At 38.4% G+C, this 20,188-nt stretch overlaps 1 protein-coding gene across 3 annotated transcripts in view; it reads right to left on the minus strand.

Annotated features, from left to right (window-relative positions):
• The window catches only part of LOC109034971 (Bromodomain containing 8), a 50,465-nt gene that overhangs the window by 16,059 nt on the left and 14,218 nt on the right, over nucleotides 1-20,188 (minus strand). The window contains exons 1-9 of one of the 3 annotated variants that reach the window (XM_019048414.2): nucleotides 16,394-16,568; nucleotides 14,786-14,879; nucleotides 10,057-10,259; nucleotides 7,575-7,710; nucleotides 6,732-6,912; nucleotides 4,220-4,376; nucleotides 3,642-3,734; nucleotides 2,553-2,678; nucleotides 1,297-1,499 (exon numbers count right to left, since the gene is read on the minus strand). In XM_019048414.2, the coding sequence (XP_018903959.2) occupies nucleotides 1,297-1,499; nucleotides 2,553-2,678; nucleotides 3,642-3,734; nucleotides 4,220-4,376; nucleotides 6,732-6,912; nucleotides 7,575-7,710; nucleotides 10,057-10,259; nucleotides 14,786-14,879; nucleotides 16,394-16,433 (1,233 nt within the window). In that variant the 5' untranslated portion in view covers nucleotides 16,434-16,568. Of the gene's footprint in view, nucleotides 1-1,296; nucleotides 1,500-2,552; nucleotides 2,679-3,632; nucleotides 3,735-4,219; nucleotides 4,377-6,731; nucleotides 6,913-7,574; nucleotides 7,711-10,056; nucleotides 10,260-14,785; nucleotides 14,880-16,393; nucleotides 16,569-20,188 lie in introns of those variants that run through there. The other 2 variants (XM_019048413.2, XM_072306457.1) reach the window with 2 other exon arrangements.

The following is a 20,188-nucleotide window of genomic DNA, read 5'->3' on the forward strand; positions in this document are numbered from 1 at the left end:
TCAAAATCAGTAATCGGTAATCAGTTGCAAAATTACCGAGATTGAGGGAAATCTTGTGATGCGAGATTTTATTGATGACATAAGAGCAGGATATGTTCCCAGTAGGCGCGACTTCATATCACTCAAACGGACCGTTTTTGCAGATTAGCGGATATTGGCGGCTAATTATTACTTAATAATATTCCTTATACTTATACAAGAAGCAGTCCAACAATGGTTTTTGGGGGGTCTTTTATCCCTATCAAGCTTTCTCAAGATTCTTTTGGCGTTTCTTAGAGCAAGTTTTGAATGTGGTTTTGGTCCTCTTAAAAAAATGCCTATACGTAGCAATGATGTACCAAAATGTTCCTTCAAGAGAAGAGAATAAGCATGCTTGTTTTTTACTCATTTTTTTTTACAAATTTAGGTTCCCTGTCTTGAAAGTCTGGCTAGAAGCCGTCTCCCGGGAACTTTAGGGTTGGTAAGCATATTTAGATACCATCCTGGTACAAACACTTCAAAATCATTTTTCAGGTCATCGTGGTATACAAATAAGATGTGTGACTTTTAGCCCCCCCCCCCCTTCCCGAGACAACTGTACGTCAGATTTTATTCCGTTCAACTGATGACTGATACAGTTATCTTGGATGCTTTAATACTTGAACTTGACAAATCCATCCATACAACAAAGCAATCCAGAACTCCAGCACCTAACCCCTTCTCCTTCCGTTGCCGTCCGCTCGCTTGTATACATACATATTATATTACCTGCAAAAGTTAAGCCTTTTTTAAGGCTTCATAGGTAGTAAGATATATTCATAATATTTTTAAAACTGCGCATCGTTGAGATTAAACAAAGACAAGCGGTTGTTTCGTCGGTAACACCGTACCGCGCCGCCGCGCGCGTCCCGGGCAGGCAGCGCAGCGCGCGGATCTGCCTCAGAACGGCCGGCTCCCCATCCCCCGATGGTGTTTCCCGTTTTCACACCTAAAATATCGATCCCACAGAAAAATTCATAAGAACCAGTTTTGTTCCTAATAAAATTTCCCATCGTTCTGTTGTAAAAAAATTACGCTAACATTAGCCGTTCCGTAGTTATTCAAAATTCAAAATTTGGGGGCCCCCCTGCCCCCCCAGGGGGCTCAGATTTTTGGGGTCTATGTCTCAATCGAATGTCTATAGGGTAGAGATGAATCCCTGAAGTTTTCATGCTTTCTTCCAAAAGTGCACGATTGTTACGCTTATCGGCCCCACTACAAAAAATATCCTTGTTTTTCCCTGATTTTTATAATCGGAAAAATGTACTGTTTACATACTGTTTCTTGTTGCTCAACAATCATGTCCACAATTTCATCTTGCAATTTTTGTTCATCCACTTTTGATAAATCCACATTAGCTTGATTCAGCAAAAGTTGCGTGTGTTCTATGTCAACACATGTTTTATCTTCCAGATAAAGACACCTAACAACATTAGAAATATCAGGATTTGATTCCACTCGCACAGGTGTTGTCAGAACATCTGTAACAAAGTCAAATGCTATATTAATTCATTGAACACGAAACCCTGAACAATAAACACTAAATTTTTAGAGCTATTTTCCCTTCTCTGTTGGCAGACACAGCAAAACTGTTGTCCAAGCCCTTCCATTATCCACTTGATTTCTTCTCAAAAAGCTTGAATCTCTCTGCATCCACGCCTGTTTGCCTCTCAAGGAGCACAACTCTCCTACTGATGTGTTAAGCAATTAATTTGCTCGCTGCTTCAGCATTAATTTAATAACTGATGATAGGAGAAGCAACCCAAAAACAGAGAAAGCATGGATGCTCATGGAAAAAAATAACAATTGATGGCGACACCAAAGTGGAGACCACTCGGTCTTTTTTAAATTTGCAGATCAGAGATGGAACTTTTCCCATGTCTGGATCTATTCTTTCAAGTGAAGCTGTATTTTATTTGGTAAAATAGGAATTGCTGATTATTTCGTAAATGTTATTACAGTGTTTAATTCCCTATTCATCCCACAGGCCTCGGCTTCTTTTGACCAGAAATAACCAGGAAAGCAGTTTGGTGCAGGTCATCTGGGACACCATGCATACTTGATTGTGAGAGGATTTTGTGAATTCGAACATTTACCTTTCATAAATGAAGGGAACGGATCACGTGACTTGTTGACACTCTGAGGTTTGATGATTTCTTTTTGCCATGAGAGCAATTTCCGGCGATTAAAATTAGGTAACGAATGAGACGAAACAATCACTACTTCTTTAGGTATTTGATCATTAACCTTTTTCACTAATTTATTGATGCTGCTATCAATGTAAAAAAATCGGGCTACAGGAGCTGAATATCTCAGTTTTTGGATGGGGAGAGCTACAAAGCCTGATCATCTTAATGTCCTTTCAGACTGGCAAAGCCTTGCCAGTTCCCTGTTGGAACTATCGCATATGCATCAACTAAGTGACAAATTAAGCAGCAGTGAAAAAAGGTCTTGCTCTGGAGAACAGGTTGCACCTCTCAAAATTAATTTCTGCAGAGCAGCTTGATATCTTTAAAATGTTGACTATTTTTTACCTGATTTGGGAGGAGTTGGACGAACGGGTGATTTACTTAGCCTGGGTGAAGAGCTTAATTGAGTTGGTGGGTCTGGTATCTGCTGACCCATAGAGGAGGAGGGTGAACTCAGCTTCTGATGTACATCTATAAAAATAGATACACATAGACTAAAATTCAGTAAATTTTGTCAAAAGGGATTGACAGCTTAGACTTGAGCCAGCCTAATATCTACAAAATCCTCATTTCCCATCAGGTTTTATGGTTTTGACGGAGAATCAAGCAAAATAATGGCATACAATTTGAGATTAAAAAGTGGATTACCTCTGAATTTAAAAAAATATATTAATGAAATTTCAAGGTAAATTAGTGCATAGCTTTCTGTTTAATACAAAAACTTGAAGATATTAAGCAGCGTATAATGCAGTAAGACTGATTTCGGGTAGAGTTGTACATTTGGGTGCATTTCAACTAAAGAAAGCTACCCATATGAGAATCCATAGGAAAATCAGTCCTTAAGTGTATGATATCTAATTTGGGCTTGCATAAGCAACCCTTTACAGCCAACTTTAGACAACTAACTGCTCCACGCATGTTATGCCACTGTTCCAACTGTTTCAACTGCATATTAAAATCATAGGAAAAATTAACAGGTGAAAAGATCACAATTTTAATTTGGATTGCATTTAGGGGGGGAGAAAGGAGACAGATAAGCACTGTGTTTTTGAGAATGAACAAAGGAGATTCAACATATTTTTCTCATTGTGATATTTGAAACCATTTTGTGCACGAGAACTGTCATTTACACTTACTTTACACGAAATATGGTGAAAACTTATTTTCCTGATGATGTTTTCACAAATTCAGTTTTCTACTTTTACTGCTGACTTCCCAATGATGAACATCAATTCATAGAGATTTCAAGCATTACTTAGCAAGATTGCAAAGAGCAAGTTTTTCACAAATGTCTCCTTAGCTTCAATTTTTACGTCTTGTGAAACCGATTTACAGTTTATGATTTCATTTTCTTAACAATATCGGTTCATTTCTGTTTGCGGGTTCAGTTTGGCTTACAGCCTTAGAAAAAAGAATATTTTTTACCAAAATTACCAGTTCTAGCAGCTAGACTGTTGTCCATCAAAGATGTCGAAGCCGACCGAGGTGATGTTTTCGACTCCAGTAATTGAGTTAATGTCGGCGAATCTGTGAACAGATTTCAGAATTGAACGATGTAGTATAAAAACGCACCATTTCCTTTGATCTGAAACTCTTCTATTAAGCTCTCATGTTCTTGCAACAGACCACAATTAACAACAGAAAAATTATTTTAATTGTAGATAGGAGACAGGGTAAAATTAGATGATTAGTGAAGCTGAACAAATGTAGATAAAATATAGAGTCAAGTCAACAACAGAATGACACACAATTTGCTTTTACTTTTTTTCTCCTTCTCTTAGTTGCTCTCATGATTGCTTTTGGAGAGACAATTAATATTGAGTAAGTCAATATTTGCTGCCACTTGGCAGTGACAAACTGAAAGAAAGCGTCCCATGGAGACTAGGCCTTAATCTGAGTATTTAGAGATCAGAGTTTGATCTTAACACTGTAAAATATCAAGATTAAACTCTTTGATACACTCTGCAAGCCTGACAGCAAAAATTTAGATCTAATGAGGAGGGAGTTTTTACCATTAGAATAATGAGGAATGGCAGGAGCAGAGTTGAGAAGATTTGATATTGTTGGAGTTGATGAAAGACTGGATCGCTGGAGAGGAGATGGAGATTGAAGCAGACTAGTCAATAGAGGCGAGGTAGGAGTTGATGCTGGTTTTGTTTCTGGTAGAATCTGAAAAGAAAAATAAAAGAAATAAGATATTGAGAGGTCGTGTCGAGTGCAGTTATCATAAAAACATCCTGATTTGTTAGCACCTTTTTTAAGAAAACTGTGAAATTGAGTCAGGGATGCACCCTTTTTAAGAAAACTGTGAAATTGAGTCAGGGATCTTTCATACTGACTACAGGCCACTTAAAAGTCAAGGTGTCTTTGAGCTGATCTTGCAATATCACACCATTCCCCCTTCCAGTAAACAGGACAGCAGACTAGTAATTGCAGGTTCAATTATTAGTTCAAATATTAGTTAGTAGGCTCCTTTGTGTTTGTCAACTGAACAGGACAAAACAAAGGTGAACTGGATTTATGTGATTCGTCGGCTGTCACTTGGGCGATCATTGGCGTCATTACAAGCTCCTTATCAAGCTGGATAATCGACTAGCTAGGGTGCCCTCCTCGATGGCCTACAACCAGTTGATTAATCGGTTGTATAAAGGGCATTTAATGACACTGATGGTTGCCGAACAACATAGCAGACCAAACATATACCTCAATTTCGCCTACGTCCTATCTTGTCCACTTAACAAAGAATTCCAATAATCGACCTGCAAAACAAAACATTTATTGTTCATGTAAACTTGAGAACTAAAATATAAAGAATATTCAGCAAACCATATATATATTTTTGCTGAACCATACATGGTTTGCTGATTGCTTATCCATACGTTCAATCACTCATTTCTCATGAGGATGCATGATGAGCTTCCTGTGATAAGACTTGTCACCAGGGAGGTGAAAAATGGATTCCTGGTACACCGTTGTTAGAATTTAAAGTTTCAGACTGAACCGCCAACTTCTGAGGCGAGGAGGCTTGCATTGCTAACAAGGTCATGGGTTTAAGATGATTCAGAGGGAGCCAAATTTATTCAGGGTATAATCAGGAAATTTTATTTTGCCTAAAACTTCTCTGTGCTGGTTTACCACGAACAGATTAGAAAATGAAAGCGGATTCAGTTTCTAAGTCTTGAGATACGCCAAATGAACTGAGTGCTGTAGACTCCAGAAAAGTACAAAGTTTTTCTTTGTACATTTCATTTGTACATTCATTTCAATATTTGTACATGTTTCCTATCTCATTTTGATTTCGGACTTAGCATGTTTTTATACTTTACATTTTTTAATTGATCATGACATCCAATGATAATTAACTTTCATTAATGAAATCTAAATGATCAAGTTCCAGTATAGGTCACTTTCAGCCTTCTGAAAACAATCGTGGAGACTTTTAATGCATTTCACTCCAAACGTGATTTTTCAGTATGGATCTTAAGGGTGTTTTAACAAGTATCAGTTTTTTAAAATTGTTGCTCTAAGGTGCTTAAATTCCTCTATAGTCCAGATAAGACCTCTGCAAAATTTCAGCTCTGGAATCGAATTTTTTAGGGGTCATAAATCAGATTCAAAAATACTAATGGAAATTCTTATTAGGGGTGTTTGGAAATATTTCAACTCTGCACATAGTAGCAGAATGTACGAGGGACCCAAAAAAACCGGAGTGTTGCTGTAACTTGGCAATGGTGGAAAATGTTCGAGTTCTACCGCTAGGTGTAACTAGGAGCTTAGAAGAGTCACCAGACCAAATTTCACTGTCATAGCACATTTTGTTTCAATTTGGCGAGCCCTCGCGTGAGGGATGTTCACTGAGCTCGTCGTTTTGTAAGATAGGTGATTTTCACACGCATGCGAACTTTGAAAGTTTTAGGCAGAGGATGTATGGTATGAGAAAAGCCGAGCTGTACAGTGGGTCACAGGCGGGAAGCTTTTGGACAAACTGTTCCTAACCCAGTGGGTCAGAGGCAAACAAATTTTGAAAACATGTTCTGACGCAGAGTGGGTTGCTAGTGACAAGTTTTAGAAAAAAACTTTTGTTACACAGTGGGTCATAGAAAGAAAGTTCTCAGAAAGTTTTTAAATTTTGATTGAATTTTAAAATTGTTAAATATCAACTATGCCACACTAATACTAAGGCTAAGTTGATACTTATTCTTCAGAAAATGCACTAATCCCGCGGTGGATGTGCAGGTCCCTTAAAAACGAGCACATCAACTAAAACCTCACAACCACACATAAAACACGTCTCCATGAGGCACAGCCCCCCAATGAATGGCACAGAGCGCCGATTTTATTTAGTCCCTTTTTCTTTTGCGAAAATTCTGCTTCTGGTGTATGTTTCTTCTGAAATTTGGCTGAAATACAGACATCTCAAGAGCATCAGCCAAATACTTACCTCACTTCTTATCAATCAAGCCCGATAAAATGACCAACCAAAATTTCAACTCAAGAAAAAGTGAGTACAAAACCCTTACTTACCTCACTGATTGAGCCGCTTTCATTTTTTTTGTCAGACAAAGTGGATTTAAGTGCTGCTGCCTGGGCAGCCGCAACAGACGGGCTTTTCCACAAAGGCCTCTCATAATCTCTTTTTTTTTGCTCTCTTTCAATCAAAAATCGCTTGCATTCTTCTTCTTTTTGTCTTACTCTATCATCTTCTCTGAAATACAAAATCAAATTATTTTTCATGAGATTAGAAAAACACATTATGTTACTACATACAAACAGATTGTAGTTTGATTCACGAGTTGTTTAGACAGAGTGTTGTTGCTCTTGCCAACGTGCGTTATACAGAGAGAAAAAATCTCATTTGAGCAAGATATTCCCCCACAGAGAAATTTTCTTTTGTGGAACACTAGTTGCAATGAGTAAGGAAAGCAACTGCAGACATATTTCCGTTCTAATTGGACCCATCATAAATGCAGTGCAATCTCTTGACTTTTCTGCTTCCAAGCTTGAGGAAGTCGTGCAAAACAGACTGAGATTTGAAAGAGTGTCTACTAAACCTAGCTGGCAAAAAACAGTACTTTCACAGAACTTTTCCTATGCATTCCTGAAAATTCAGTGCCTCGAAAAAATGTTTTCTAGGGACTGATTATAACATTACTCACAGCTTATTGTTTTTTATAATTATCATTGCCAATTCGAGATTTAAGTAATTCACTCATAAATTACTTGAAGATGGTCGTTTTATGATTATTAAAGTAAAATTTTCTTTCAGTGGTTAGCCAGGGCACTAGTTTATATTTAACTTTCACCTAAGTACTAGATTAATGCATTGTGGGATTTCTAGGGAGATTTTAATTGAAAAAGTTAACTTACAGATCCATTTCTATGACAAGTTTGTCTAAATCCTCTTCAGTAAGGCTTCCACTTTCAACCGCTTCAATGTCTGATTTTATCTTGTGATATTCTTTTTTTTCCAATTCAATTCTTTTTTTCAGATCTTCTTGATGATCTGATTAAATCAAGTAAAGGAAAAAAAAACATGATTAATAGAGGAGGATAATAGTCAATCTGAACAAAATTGAACATATTTGGCCCTCGAGACAATGGCCAAGATGCAATATACAGGGTTATCCAAAAGTCACTGACCACCCCTGTAACTTTTTTCCAAATTGAGATAGAAGTTTGAAACTTTGGGAATGTTCCTCGGTCTAAAGTAGCAACTTTTTGGTCCCCCCAAAATTTTGGGGGGCGGCCCCCCTTAAGGGGGGCGGGGGCTAACTTTTTTTTTCAAATAGCAACCCCCCCTTTGTGATACCTCATTCGAAAGATAATAAAAAAAGAAAATTTTTGGCGCAAACCGCAGGTCAAAATGTTCATTTTTGACAAAATGGCGGCCGGTCAAAGTTGAAAATGGCGGAAATTTGGCATCTCCGTTGTTTATTGACGGATTGGTGTGAAACTCGGAATTCTAGGGTTTTTTGAGATGAGAAAAACGATTCTGGCATTGGTTTTCCAGAAAAGTCAGTCTTTTGCAAAATGGCGGCGGTCAAAATGGCGGCCTAGAGCGGGAAGTGGATATTTAGGCTGCATATCGTTGGATTTGCATGAAACTTGGTATCCGGGGGTATTTCGGCACGAGAAGAACGAATCTTTCATTGGATATCTGAAATTTTGACAAATTCCAAAATGGCGGCGGAAAAATTGCGGGAAATCAGTTTTACGGCTGTTTACCGATGGATTTGCATGAAATTCGATATCCTGGCGGTTTTTGGCTGGATTAAAAGGAATCTTTCATTAGATTCTTGAAATATCAAATAATTTCATGCTAATCCATCGGTAAACAGCCGTAAAAACTGATTTCCCGCAATTTTTCCGCCGCCATTTTGGAATTTGTCAAAATTTCAGATATCCAATGAAAGATTCGTTCTTCTCGTGCCGAAATACCCCCGGATACCAAGTTTCATGCAAATCCAACGATATGCAGCCTAAATATCCACTTCCCGCTCTAGGCCGCCATTTTGACCGCCGCCATTTTGCAAAAGACTGACTTTTCTGGAAAACCAATGCCAGAATCGTTTTTCTCATCTCAAAAAACCCTAGAATTCCGAGTTTCACACCAATCCGTCAATAAACAACGGAGATGCCAAATTTCCGCCATTTTCAACTTTGACCGGCCGCCATTTTGTCAAAAATGAACATTTTGACCTGCGGTTTGCGCCAAAAATTTTCTTTTTTTATTATCTTTCGAATGAGGTATCACAAAGGGGGGGTTGCTATTTGAAAAAAAAAAGTTAGCCCCCGCCCCCCTTAAGGGGGGCCGCCCCCCAAAATTTTGGGGGGACCAAAAAGTTGCTACTTTAGACCGAGGAACATTCCCAAAGTTTCAAACTTCTATCTCAATTTGGAAAAAAGTTACAGGGGGTGGTCAGTGACTTTTGGATAACCCTGTATTTCTACACTCATACAATGAAAATTCTTCCTTGCAGACTGAATGAGCTAAAATACACGATGTACTTATTTGGATGCACATCTACATATATTTTTGAGAAACATGCTATTTAGAGTAGTAATATCAATGAAAGCTGATCAGGAAAATGGAATCAGGTGGCTCCCTGGCGGACCAGGCGGAGGCCCCTTGGCTGGCTATGAGGCTCTCTGGGGAGCGTGAAATAGCTAGCGTAGTACTTAGCATTTAAAAATATGTCAAGGTGAAAACGCCATGAACAAAATTACTGGGAATTGGTTTGAGGATTTTTTTGGAAATATATTGAAGGTACCTAGAATAGAGCATGGCTACTTGCGTGAGGTAACTGTGGTTCAGTGAAGTGTTACAGGAATTCAAATCTCTGTGTACTTCTGAGGAGAATGCCACCATTTCAGTGCCCAAGATTTCTGTGAGAGAGTGGAAATTTAAACTTTTGAAGGCTTTTATTTCTCTTACAGGTCTGTGTTTATAACAGATTAATGAAATTTGTGTTCATTGAATTTCAACCGAAGATCTCCTTTTGACAATGAAATAAGGAAGTTAATGTGAAGGTCTCAAATGACTCTAAGCATCTACCCTTGTCATGACTCTATGAGATACACTCTTCCATCATGCTCTGCATGACGGGACTAGTCCACTTAGCACTGCGTAATTAGTCCCATAATCCAAGGCTTCCATTCACTGGTCGGGAGATTCTGTTGTTCACTAACACATGAAGGGGAACGCGAGTACCCTTGATGAATTCTAAGTCCTTGAGATAATTCACAATAACTGTAATTCTTCTGCTCTCCACTATTGTTCTCCCAGTGATCAACTGGAGAGAACTTCTTACAAATTTGCAAAACATTTCCTTCCATCTAAAGTCAGTACCTTGGGTTAACTTCCGCACCAAATATTCTGCGGCTGTTTCTGATGATTCCACCAGTTTTTCTCCAGCAACTCTTTTTTTTCTTTTTGGCGTTTCAACAGAGTCCAATAAAAGTTTGTATTGATTTGCACATGCTTTGGGTACCATCCAATCAAGCGGCCGACTGCCTTCGGCATTAGGTTTGATTGTCCGACTGACTGCATTCCTAGAAAAAATAAAAAATTTTAATGTAAATCCTGATTCATTATCTTAATCTTACTTTTGATCCTTTGAATGTAAAAGAACAAAATTTAAACTGCATGCACTTAGAAAAAAGAATGAGGAAAGAATGAGTGGGGAAGTTTAGAAAATAAGAGACTTGGTTTACTGCTGCCCCCTAATATGCAAAAAAATAGACTAATGAGGTCGAAAGTGAATCCTGGTTCATTTTTACATTCATTCTTGTGGTTCTGGCCCAAAACTAGGGAAGAGTTCTGTAGGAAGCAATTCTGTTGTGAGCAGGTGATCGCAGTGCTACTTCGCGTAGAATCCTTGTAAGCTCAAAGGATCCCCCCGAACCTCGACTCATCCATTGCCTGCTCCAAAAGTGAGGTTAAGCCAATGATTGAAAAATAACACATAAGGCAGCTGAATTCTTGAAAAATAAATATATTTTTGGCGTTTTTTGACCCCTTCGGAAAAAGGAGGGCTCGCTGCTAGTAACAGGAGGGTGAAAAATTTGATTTGTGGCAGATATTTGATCCAACGAATTTTGGTGAAGTCCAACAGCTGATAATAGCAGTTAGTTGCGAGGATCTTACGCGAGGTCGCAGAGGCAGTAACTGCTCACGGATTTTTACATAGGCTCTTACAGGAGTCCAGGGTCCTATAGAACTGGTACCCGCCAAAACAGAGCAGCAACCATGGTTGGAGGGAGCGCTTGTTAACAGAGCAATTATTAAGAGGCTTTTAGAAATTCGCATGTTCCCAGCAGAATCAATTGGGTGAGAAGAGAAAATTGTATTGAAAAAAATTGTCAGTACATTATTTTGAAGCTTATGGTAAGTATGTACTTTAAGACTAATTTTATTTTTGATCGTATTCTAAAATAGAAGCATGAAAAAGAACATCTCACATTGCTTGATTTGCTACTTTTGGTGGGTAGTAAGACATATAGTATTTCTTTTCAGGATGCCATCTCCACCCATTATAATTTGAAAGTTTGATTGCTCGAGTTCGAAAATTTGACTGTGTCCTTGGACTTGAAATTGAATATGGGTTACCTACTACGTAAATTATGGAGTTTCAAAAACTTTGTTGCAATTTTGGAGTCATTTTTGATGGAAAAATGTGAGGTTTGAAAGTCAATTTGAATTCTTTTCGTTAGCTTTGCAAGGAAAAAATATGATCGCTTATATCTTTCATAGCTTATTTTTATCCATTCTGCCGGAAGTGCATAAGAGCATCTAATACTATAAACTCCGTTCACCAAAAAATCATTGTCCTCTGAGAGAGGAAAAAAACATTGTCCTCTGAGAAATTAAGAAATCATGGTCGCACGAGAGGGGAAATTGCAAAGAGGATACAGAGAGTGCGACAGAATGGGATGCCTTACAGTCGTTTGCAAACGCCCACTTCCATGATAACAGAGCGGAGCGCTCACACATTCGAAGAGTGCAACAGATTCATTATTTTGATTTTTCTCATTGCAAGCAGTCTAACGCTTCCATGCTTTAAAGCACGCAAATGTACACATACATCCTCCTGATTTAATTGAATAATATGTGGTTCCCTACAGCGCAATTAGGTAAAATATTACTACCGACATTTCTTTAAGTCCTTTTTTCTAAGTCCTTTCTGTTTTATCATTTCTTCTACAGTCCCATTTTCTAAAACCCTTTTCATCCTCAATAAGTTTAGGGTTGGGTGAAAATGTTGCGTTTAGAGAATGTTCGCACCATGAACTATTGTATGAAACGCTGTCTAAACTTGTTATGAATATGCTTTGAAGTTTTTTCTAGTTTAATGTCGCTGTTTTATGGAGGCAGGGTTGGATTAGCGCTGAAGGGCTCCGAATGCTCACGGGTAAAGGGGCCCCCACAATGCGGGTTACATACTTTGCTAATTGAAGGCAGTTCACGTTTCCAAGAAAACAAAAGGTCCAAATTGCCCTCACTTGATTTTATTGGTTCTTCCCAGTTCGGCCCCCTACCCTAAAAAAAAAACTCTTTGAGCCCACCAAAACATCGTTCTTCAGAACCTAATAAAATATTGAGATCAGAGCTCAAGAGATCATGAACATCGTCGTGAGCAGAGCCCACGAAAATACTGATCTCAAAGTTTCATCGAAATTCCAGCCTCAGGTTTCCACAAGGCCAGTACGAGCCCTACATCCCAAACTTCAAGGGCCCCACGACCCCCAATATCTTGACTATCCTCGCTACCTCTTCAATCCTTCAAAATTTTTAAAACTCCAGGGGCCCCCAAAGGATTTGATTCGACCACTCGCAGAAAAAAAAAAAACCCTGAAAATAATAATAGAGAAAACCGTTCTATAAGGGGCCAATCTAATCAATCTTGTGCTTGCATCTAGAAACCTTCTCACTACCGCGATAGCAAAGAAAGTAGTAAAGCAAAAATGAAATTTTGAGAAAACAGGCTCAGAAGCATCTGACCGAAAAATTTTGTTGAAAGAAGGCTCCGTTCCTTGTCAAATTGCCACTATTCATCCGAAAGACTCCTAAAATTCGATTAGATGATTAAAAATCGACCGATTTTATTTTAAATATAAAAAAAGGGTATTATTCATTCTAATGGTAGGCTGGTGTTCGGCAAGACAGCCGTACCTAAATGCTATCGTCTGCATGCTTTCATGGTTGCGTTTTGGACACACATTGTGTTTTGGCATGTTTCTTTTCATGTTTTTCAATTGTGATTGGAGAGCTCCAAAACATAGGATTAGGTCTCTTATTACCTGTTCTTCTCTTCATTCCCAATCAATTGCTCATACAATAAGTAACTGTGATTTAATTTTTTTCAAGCCAGCGTAAAAAACACTCTGAGATGAGAAAATGCTCACATAGAAAAAGTTTACCTGGAAATGTTTCTAGCTAAACTTTACTAAAGAAATAGAATAACAACCTTAAATTCTGATACGCGGTATGGTTTAAACACTTTTGATGCGGTCTACATACCACCCGTGATTTTTTTGCGCAAATGTCAACTAGAAATCCTACTGATTGAGGAACGACTAACCGCAAAATCTATAGTTCGGCCGTCCTCGAGAAAATGCGATTTTTTGCTTTTTCGGCGGGTACTTCGGGTTAAGGCGCTGAAAAAGTGCAGTTAGGCTGTATTTGTGGCCTGTAAGTGTATGTCCAATACACTTTTAGTCAATCCAGTGTCAGTAGATAGCTATTCGTGCATACTGCCCCAAAGTCATTTCCTTTACCCAACACTTTCCTGGCGTTAATTGCCTTTTTTTGGCGTTTTTTAGAGGACATTCTAGGCTACATTGCTAAAAAATTGAGAAAAATCGGGTGGAGCCTGAAAAATTACTGAACAGAATTTCATGTACTATAAACGTCAAAGAGCACCAACTCCCCCCCCCCTCCTTCCCATTCACAACACCTCCCCATGAATCATCTTTTTCCCGGGTGGTTTCTCGGTAGTACTGACATGTTCAACCTCGGCCAAATCTTCAAAATATTTTCGGAGTTGATAGAGGATCACTTCCCAAGTCCAATACACTGGCGATTTTTGAAATTGGATAATTAGGGAATTATTTCGGAGGGGGGGCCGGGGGGAGGGCATTAAAGTTAAAACTTTTAACTGGCATCTCTCGTGAGGGATTTGTTGTAGGGCAATGATCTTGGTCTCAAACTAGAAAAAATTATCAGCTTTCAGATGATATTAACGAAAACGGTCCATTTTAGAATCTTCATCCATTGTTGCCGCGATGCCACAACTTAAATATCCAATTTTACATTTCTTACATTTCGAGCAGTGGTCCACAAAGGAATCCCACAAAAAATAAGAGGGCTATTTTTTATGATAGTACACTGTCTAGGCCCTAAAACAACTCCAAGTTCACCCTAAAGAAACAATTTGAAGCGGAGTTATGATTTGTCAAAGTTGTCACGGTGTGCAAGGACCGGGTATATACTGACAATGAGTCCCAAGATCACCCATTCCCCAACCGTCAACAAGGCACGAGGTTTGGCATTTTTGTACTTCTATTAGTCATTTCTTATAGAAGAGTAATTAGAGAATTATTAAAAAATAACTGAGAAATCGAGACCTATGAATGTCACAGGGCAAGTCTCAGATGGCGCTTAAGTACAGTATCAACTTTACAAAATCATAACTTTGCTCCGAATTGATTCTCTTGGACGAACTTGAATTTTTTCAGAGGCTAGACTGTTTATTTTATGATTGACAAAAGAAAATGTAAAGGCTAACTCAAATACAGCCTAACTTTACTTTTATAGCGCCCTAACCCGAAATACCCGCCAAAAAAGCGAAGTATTACATTTTCTCAAAAACAGCCAAACTACAGATTTTGCGGTTAGTCGTTTCTCAATTATTAGGCCTTCTAGTTGGCATTTCCACAAAACAATCACGGGTGGTACGTTGAGAACATTCAAAGTGTTTAAACCACACTGTGGGTATGTTATGGACCTCTTACCAACTTACATTGTAGGTGGAAGTATGGTCAAAACTAAAGGAAGGATGGAAATTTTAAATACGAACCAATTCTGGTCACCACTCCGTAATACAGCTGAGGCAAGACACAGCTTTTCCCTTGTGGACCACTCATCCACATACCAACGCCTTTGAACTTGTCCTGAAACAATAAACAAAAAGATTTAAATAATGAAAATGTTGAAGAGATCGCATGATTTGCTGTCATAAATTCAATTCAGCATGATAGAATCTTCAGCTCTTGGGGTGTGAGAGGAAAATATTATATGCATATATTGTCTAAGGTTTTCAGGAGTGCTGTTACCTTGATTCCTATCCTTAACGTAGAGGTAGTACCAATTTTTACAAATGCTTTTTCTATTAGCAGGAAATCTTTTAAAGCAGCATTATTAAACTTTGATTTTTGAGGTTCATTTGCTTTTGTTTTTTTGAATTTTCATTCTTGAATTATTGTGCAGGATTAGTCGCTCTGCTTTGGTGAGCGGTTACCCTCTAAAAGGAAAGTAAAATATGATGGGGGAAAACGCCCAATGACATTTTTGATTGGTAAATCAAAACCAGCAACAATGAAAAATCTAGTTGATTCCACTGGAACCACTTTTCCCATTAGGTGGGGCCCATCTCCTTAACCCTCCATAGCGCGCCTCTGCGAGTCATATAACCCATGACCTAGCGCGCTGCGGCATTTGGACCGCAAAATATAATTCCACTTTTTCAGCGATACTGATGAGTTTTAATAAGTCAGTGTACATTATTGTATACTGTAATCAATTTTAGCACGGCATTCCTTTTTTCCTTTTCAAGGAGCACAGGAGCTCCTTTTCAAAGCACAGGTAAGTAAATATATTAGAAGATTTTGCAAGTGAGCATTTATTTTTAATTATGAACATTAAAATGGACTTGAGTAATTATTTAAAAAAACGAGTTTATTTGATACAGTCATTTTTTAAAAAAATGTTTCAAATGTGTTCATTTCATGTATATTTTCATATTCTGTTACAATAAATAATGTGTGCATAAGAAATTGTTATGAATAGCGTCAGTCTGCTTGAGCGCCACTTGCACTAGACGTCTCAATTCTAACTTCGCGCTACTCGAGGTCCCACTAATACGTCATCAACATGGCGCCGAAATGGGTGATTGTACCAACCTCCTTTTAATCAACCTTGGAGACTTTCAACCAAAAAAATAATCCACTGATGGTCAGACAGTGTAAGGGAACCTTTAGCTGTGAGAGGGGGGGAGGCCTACAGAATTTGAAGGTGCGTATAGTAAAATAGGACTGTTCAGGATCCTTTAGGTATGAGCAGAAGTGCCCGATGCCAAACAATTGGTGCTCAGTAACTCAATTTGAATTAAATGATGATTTACATTTTCACATGTGAATGCACGGCATTTCTAAGTACTGAGCGCTCAAAAATCTCGTAAGGCCTGAGGGATGTGGAGTTGCATTAGGTAAACAAAGGGACCTAACAGAATCAGAGAAGTTTGGTTTGACAATGCACTTTTCCTAATGGCAAAGGTAGACAAAAGGCTTCCTTGAAATGTGATGAGCATCGTAGCCTCCACATCCCTGATACTCTCATTCGGTTCTGTCACAGCAGATAAAGCGAACACAGGTAAAATTATTAGGTTAGGTTATGGACGTGTACATACTTTCTTGTGTTGAAGTCATAGTTATGAAATTAGTTTTCATGCCTTACTATGGCACCCGGAAGTCGTCACAAATGAAGTTGAGGTACATCAAATTCTGTGATCACTCATTATTATTGCTTAGGATTTAGCCCTGAGTTCGCCCTTACATGTTTGATTTCACTTCATCACTTCACACCACAGATTAGTCCAGATCGCTAACATCCAATCTAGCCAATGCTTCAGAAGCGTGAGTAATTTTGCTTACAGGTTAGGCAACTTTAGAAAATTGATGGCACTACCAGTAGTGAAAGAACTTGACCGGATCGAGAGAAATTTCCTATTGAATCTGATTATAAAGCTTGAAAAAAGTATAAATAGTAATGTGTAATAATGGTTTTTGATCAAATAAGATTTTATCAAGTACTGTTATGCTAAGTATTCTGTTTCAATATTCTTACAACAGTTGGTAGCAATTAACTGCTCTCATGGGGGCCTGGCGGGAATTCAAAACTAGGAACCAAAAGTCTCATTTTGGCAGGATTTTGCTTTAATTTTCGGTTTCTAAGGCTTTAAAACTTCAAAAATATGATATATTATAATCTGCAAATTTTTTCAATAATGTTATCTACTCAGTATACTGATGAACTCTGATTTGTTTATTTCCACCGATAAAGCACAAAAACATAGCCCGATTATACGAATAAAGAAGGAGAATTAATTAAAATACGGGTAAACAAGGCTAAAAATTATTGAAACACTTAAAGGCAGGACGTTTCGAGCTGCTACCAGCTCATTTTCAGCTGCAAAAACACATAAAAACAAGTAAAAAATTGAGTGGCGACCTGACCCCAGCCGTTATTATGAGTGGTTACGTGATAACGGCTGAGGTCAGGTCGCCACTCAATTTTTTACTTGTTTTTATGTGTTTTTGCAGCTGAAAATGAGCTGGAAGCAGCTCGAAACGTCTTACCTTTTAGTGTTTCAATAATTTTTAGCCTTGTTTACTCGTATTTTAATTAATTCTCCTTCTTTATTTATTTCCACCTTAATTATTTAATCTGGAAATATTGAGCCACATAAATTCTACTGAGAAACTAATTCTTGAATTCTTCGGAACGTTTCATCCCACAAAAATCTGAAAGAGAAGTATTCTCCCGCCGAAAATCTGCTGAAAATAGCCAAAATTTCAGTTTTGGTTCCTAGTTTTAAATGCCCATGGATTTTCCCGCCAATGGCGCTCACAAAACTACTCACGCTCCTCCGCCGATGTTAGCGATCTGGACTAAAGGCCTAGATACACACGGCGATTAATCGCCGCGATTGCAATCGCGGCGTTTAAACGCAGGTGTATTCGGTCAATCGCCGCGACGGGCGAGTGAAATTCTCGGAATTTCTCCAATCGCCGCGATTGAATCCAAAGTAGGATTCAATCCTACTTTTTGGGCGAGTAGATGCATTTGTTGAGTCCTGTTTATTCTTGATGGATGCGAAATCCACCAGTACATGTGGTCTACATGTGTTTTTGTTTACGTTCTTCTGTCTTCGAGGTGCTCGTCAATTAGTTTTATAGTATGTTTATTTTTACATTTGATGCGAAAATTGTTAAAATTGCAGCAGAAGTGTGTCCGTTCATTAGCCACTTATTATTCAAGAGAGGCACCAGAACTTCAGAAATAGGAAACATTATTCAGTTGAAAATCTTCATCTTCATTCCATTAAAAAAAGGCACTAGTCTTTTGGGCACAGTACTTACGACTATCCTGTTATCAATATGATCAACTAGATAAGATACTGATCATTTTAAGGTTGTAATAACATTAACAATTAGCGCTGATCGCGGCGATTAATCGCTAGTGTATACGTGATCGCACTGATGGCCTCTGTTGATTGTATTGCGTTGAGCGATGCGATCCGAACCAACCCAATCGCGGCGATTAATCGCCGTGTGTATCTAGGCCTTAATCTGTGCTTCACACAGAATCATATTATTGACCACAGAATATACCAACGGAATATACACAGATTAGTCCAGATCGCTAACATCCAATCTAGCCCATAGAGTACAATAGAGTCGCAAAGTACTGGAGCGCCGATGAAGCCAATCCATTAACAGGCGTTTCCGAGCCACGTGTGCTCCGAAAATAGTGAACCATTTGCGAACCCAACGGCATTTTGTAACACGGCGGCTTATGGAGAAATCAAGAACTGCTTGTGTTTTTTAGGTATTTTATAATTCAATCAGCATTAATTTTTGCAAATTTTGCTATTTAAAGGTAGTCAAAGCCATAATGAATCCATTGATGTATATTTCTCCTGGATAATATTCATATTGGGATTTAATTTCTGACTTATACCAAGTGTGAACCAACCGGCATTTCTTATCACGGCGGCTTACGGGGAAAGCAACGACTGCCTGTGTTTTTTCGACATTCTTTATTCAATCGATATTAATTTGTGCAAATTTTGCTATAATTAGATAGTCAAAGCCATAATGAATCCATTGATGTATATTACTCCTGGAGAATATTCATATAGGATTTAATTTCTGACTTAACTACCAAGTTGTGAACCAACCGGCATTTTTTAACACGGTGGCTTATGGAGAAATCAACGACTGCTTGTGTTTTTTCGACTTTTTTAAATTCCATCTATATTAATTTGTGCAAATTTTGCTATAAATAGATATTCAAAGCCATAACGAATCCATTAATGTATGTTACTCCTGGGTAATATTCATATATGGACTCAATTTCAGACTTATTACCGGCCTACTTAGCTGATTCAATGTGTGTGGACCTAGCTAGAGTCCCTTTATACCCAGAGTTACGACAACTCACTTTTGGTTGGGCCAGGATTGGGCTGAAAGTGGCCTAAAAAAAATCCAATTCTGATTGGTTCTCGCTCATGGAGGCCGAAACTAGTGCACCAAGATGGCGGTACCTCGAATGTGAACAAGAATAATGAAAATATTACCTAATTTTGGTTTATCAAGAGTAAATTGTTATTTCCATCGGTCTAAAATGAAAATAGATTAAGAAATTATTCACAAACCAATCTAATTTTCGTTTTAATTGATCAATTTGTTGATGTTGTTGTTTTTGTGTGACAGACATCGCAGGATTCCTGATCCTTATCCCTCAATATCGTTCGTTTGAGTGCACTAGTTTCGGCCTCCATGGCCAGCCAAGGTCGGCTGCCAGTCAGCTGATAATCGAGTTGTCGTTACTCTGGGTATAAAGGGACTCTAGACCTAGCCGACGAACGGAGCCGAGTCGGGAGTGGGGAGGTGGGGAGCGCTGAGCGCGAGTCTCTGCGTATGCGTCGTCGCTAGTCGCCGCACACTAGTCTCCGGAGAACTGGACAAAACAGCCTCGAAAAGTGACTTCAACGGCGATCCAGTACTTTGCGACTCTATTGTACTCTATGATCTAGCCAATGCTTCAGAAGCGTGAGTAATTTTGCTACAGGTTAGGCAACTTTAGAAAATTGATGGCACTACCAGTAGTGAAAGAACTTGACCGGATCGAGAGAAATTTCCTATTGAATCTGATTATAAAGCTTGAAAAAAGTATAAATAGTAATGTGTAATAATGGTTTTTGATCAAATAAGATTTTATCAAGTACTGTTATGCTAAGTATTCTGTTTCAATATTCTTACAACAGTTGGTAGCAATTAACTGCTCTCATGGGGGCCTGGCGGGAATTCAAAACTAGGAACCAAAAGTCTCATTTTGGCAGGATTTTGCTTTAATTTTCGGTTTCTAAGGCTTTAAACTTCAAAAATATGATATATTATAATCTGCAAATTGTTTCAAT

This window comes from Bemisia tabaci, chromosome 1 (assembly GCF_918797505.1).
Source record: "Bemisia tabaci chromosome 1, PGI_BMITA_v3".
In the NCBI taxonomy this organism is placed as follows: domain Eukaryota; kingdom Metazoa; phylum Arthropoda; class Insecta; order Hemiptera; family Aleyrodidae; genus Bemisia; species Bemisia tabaci.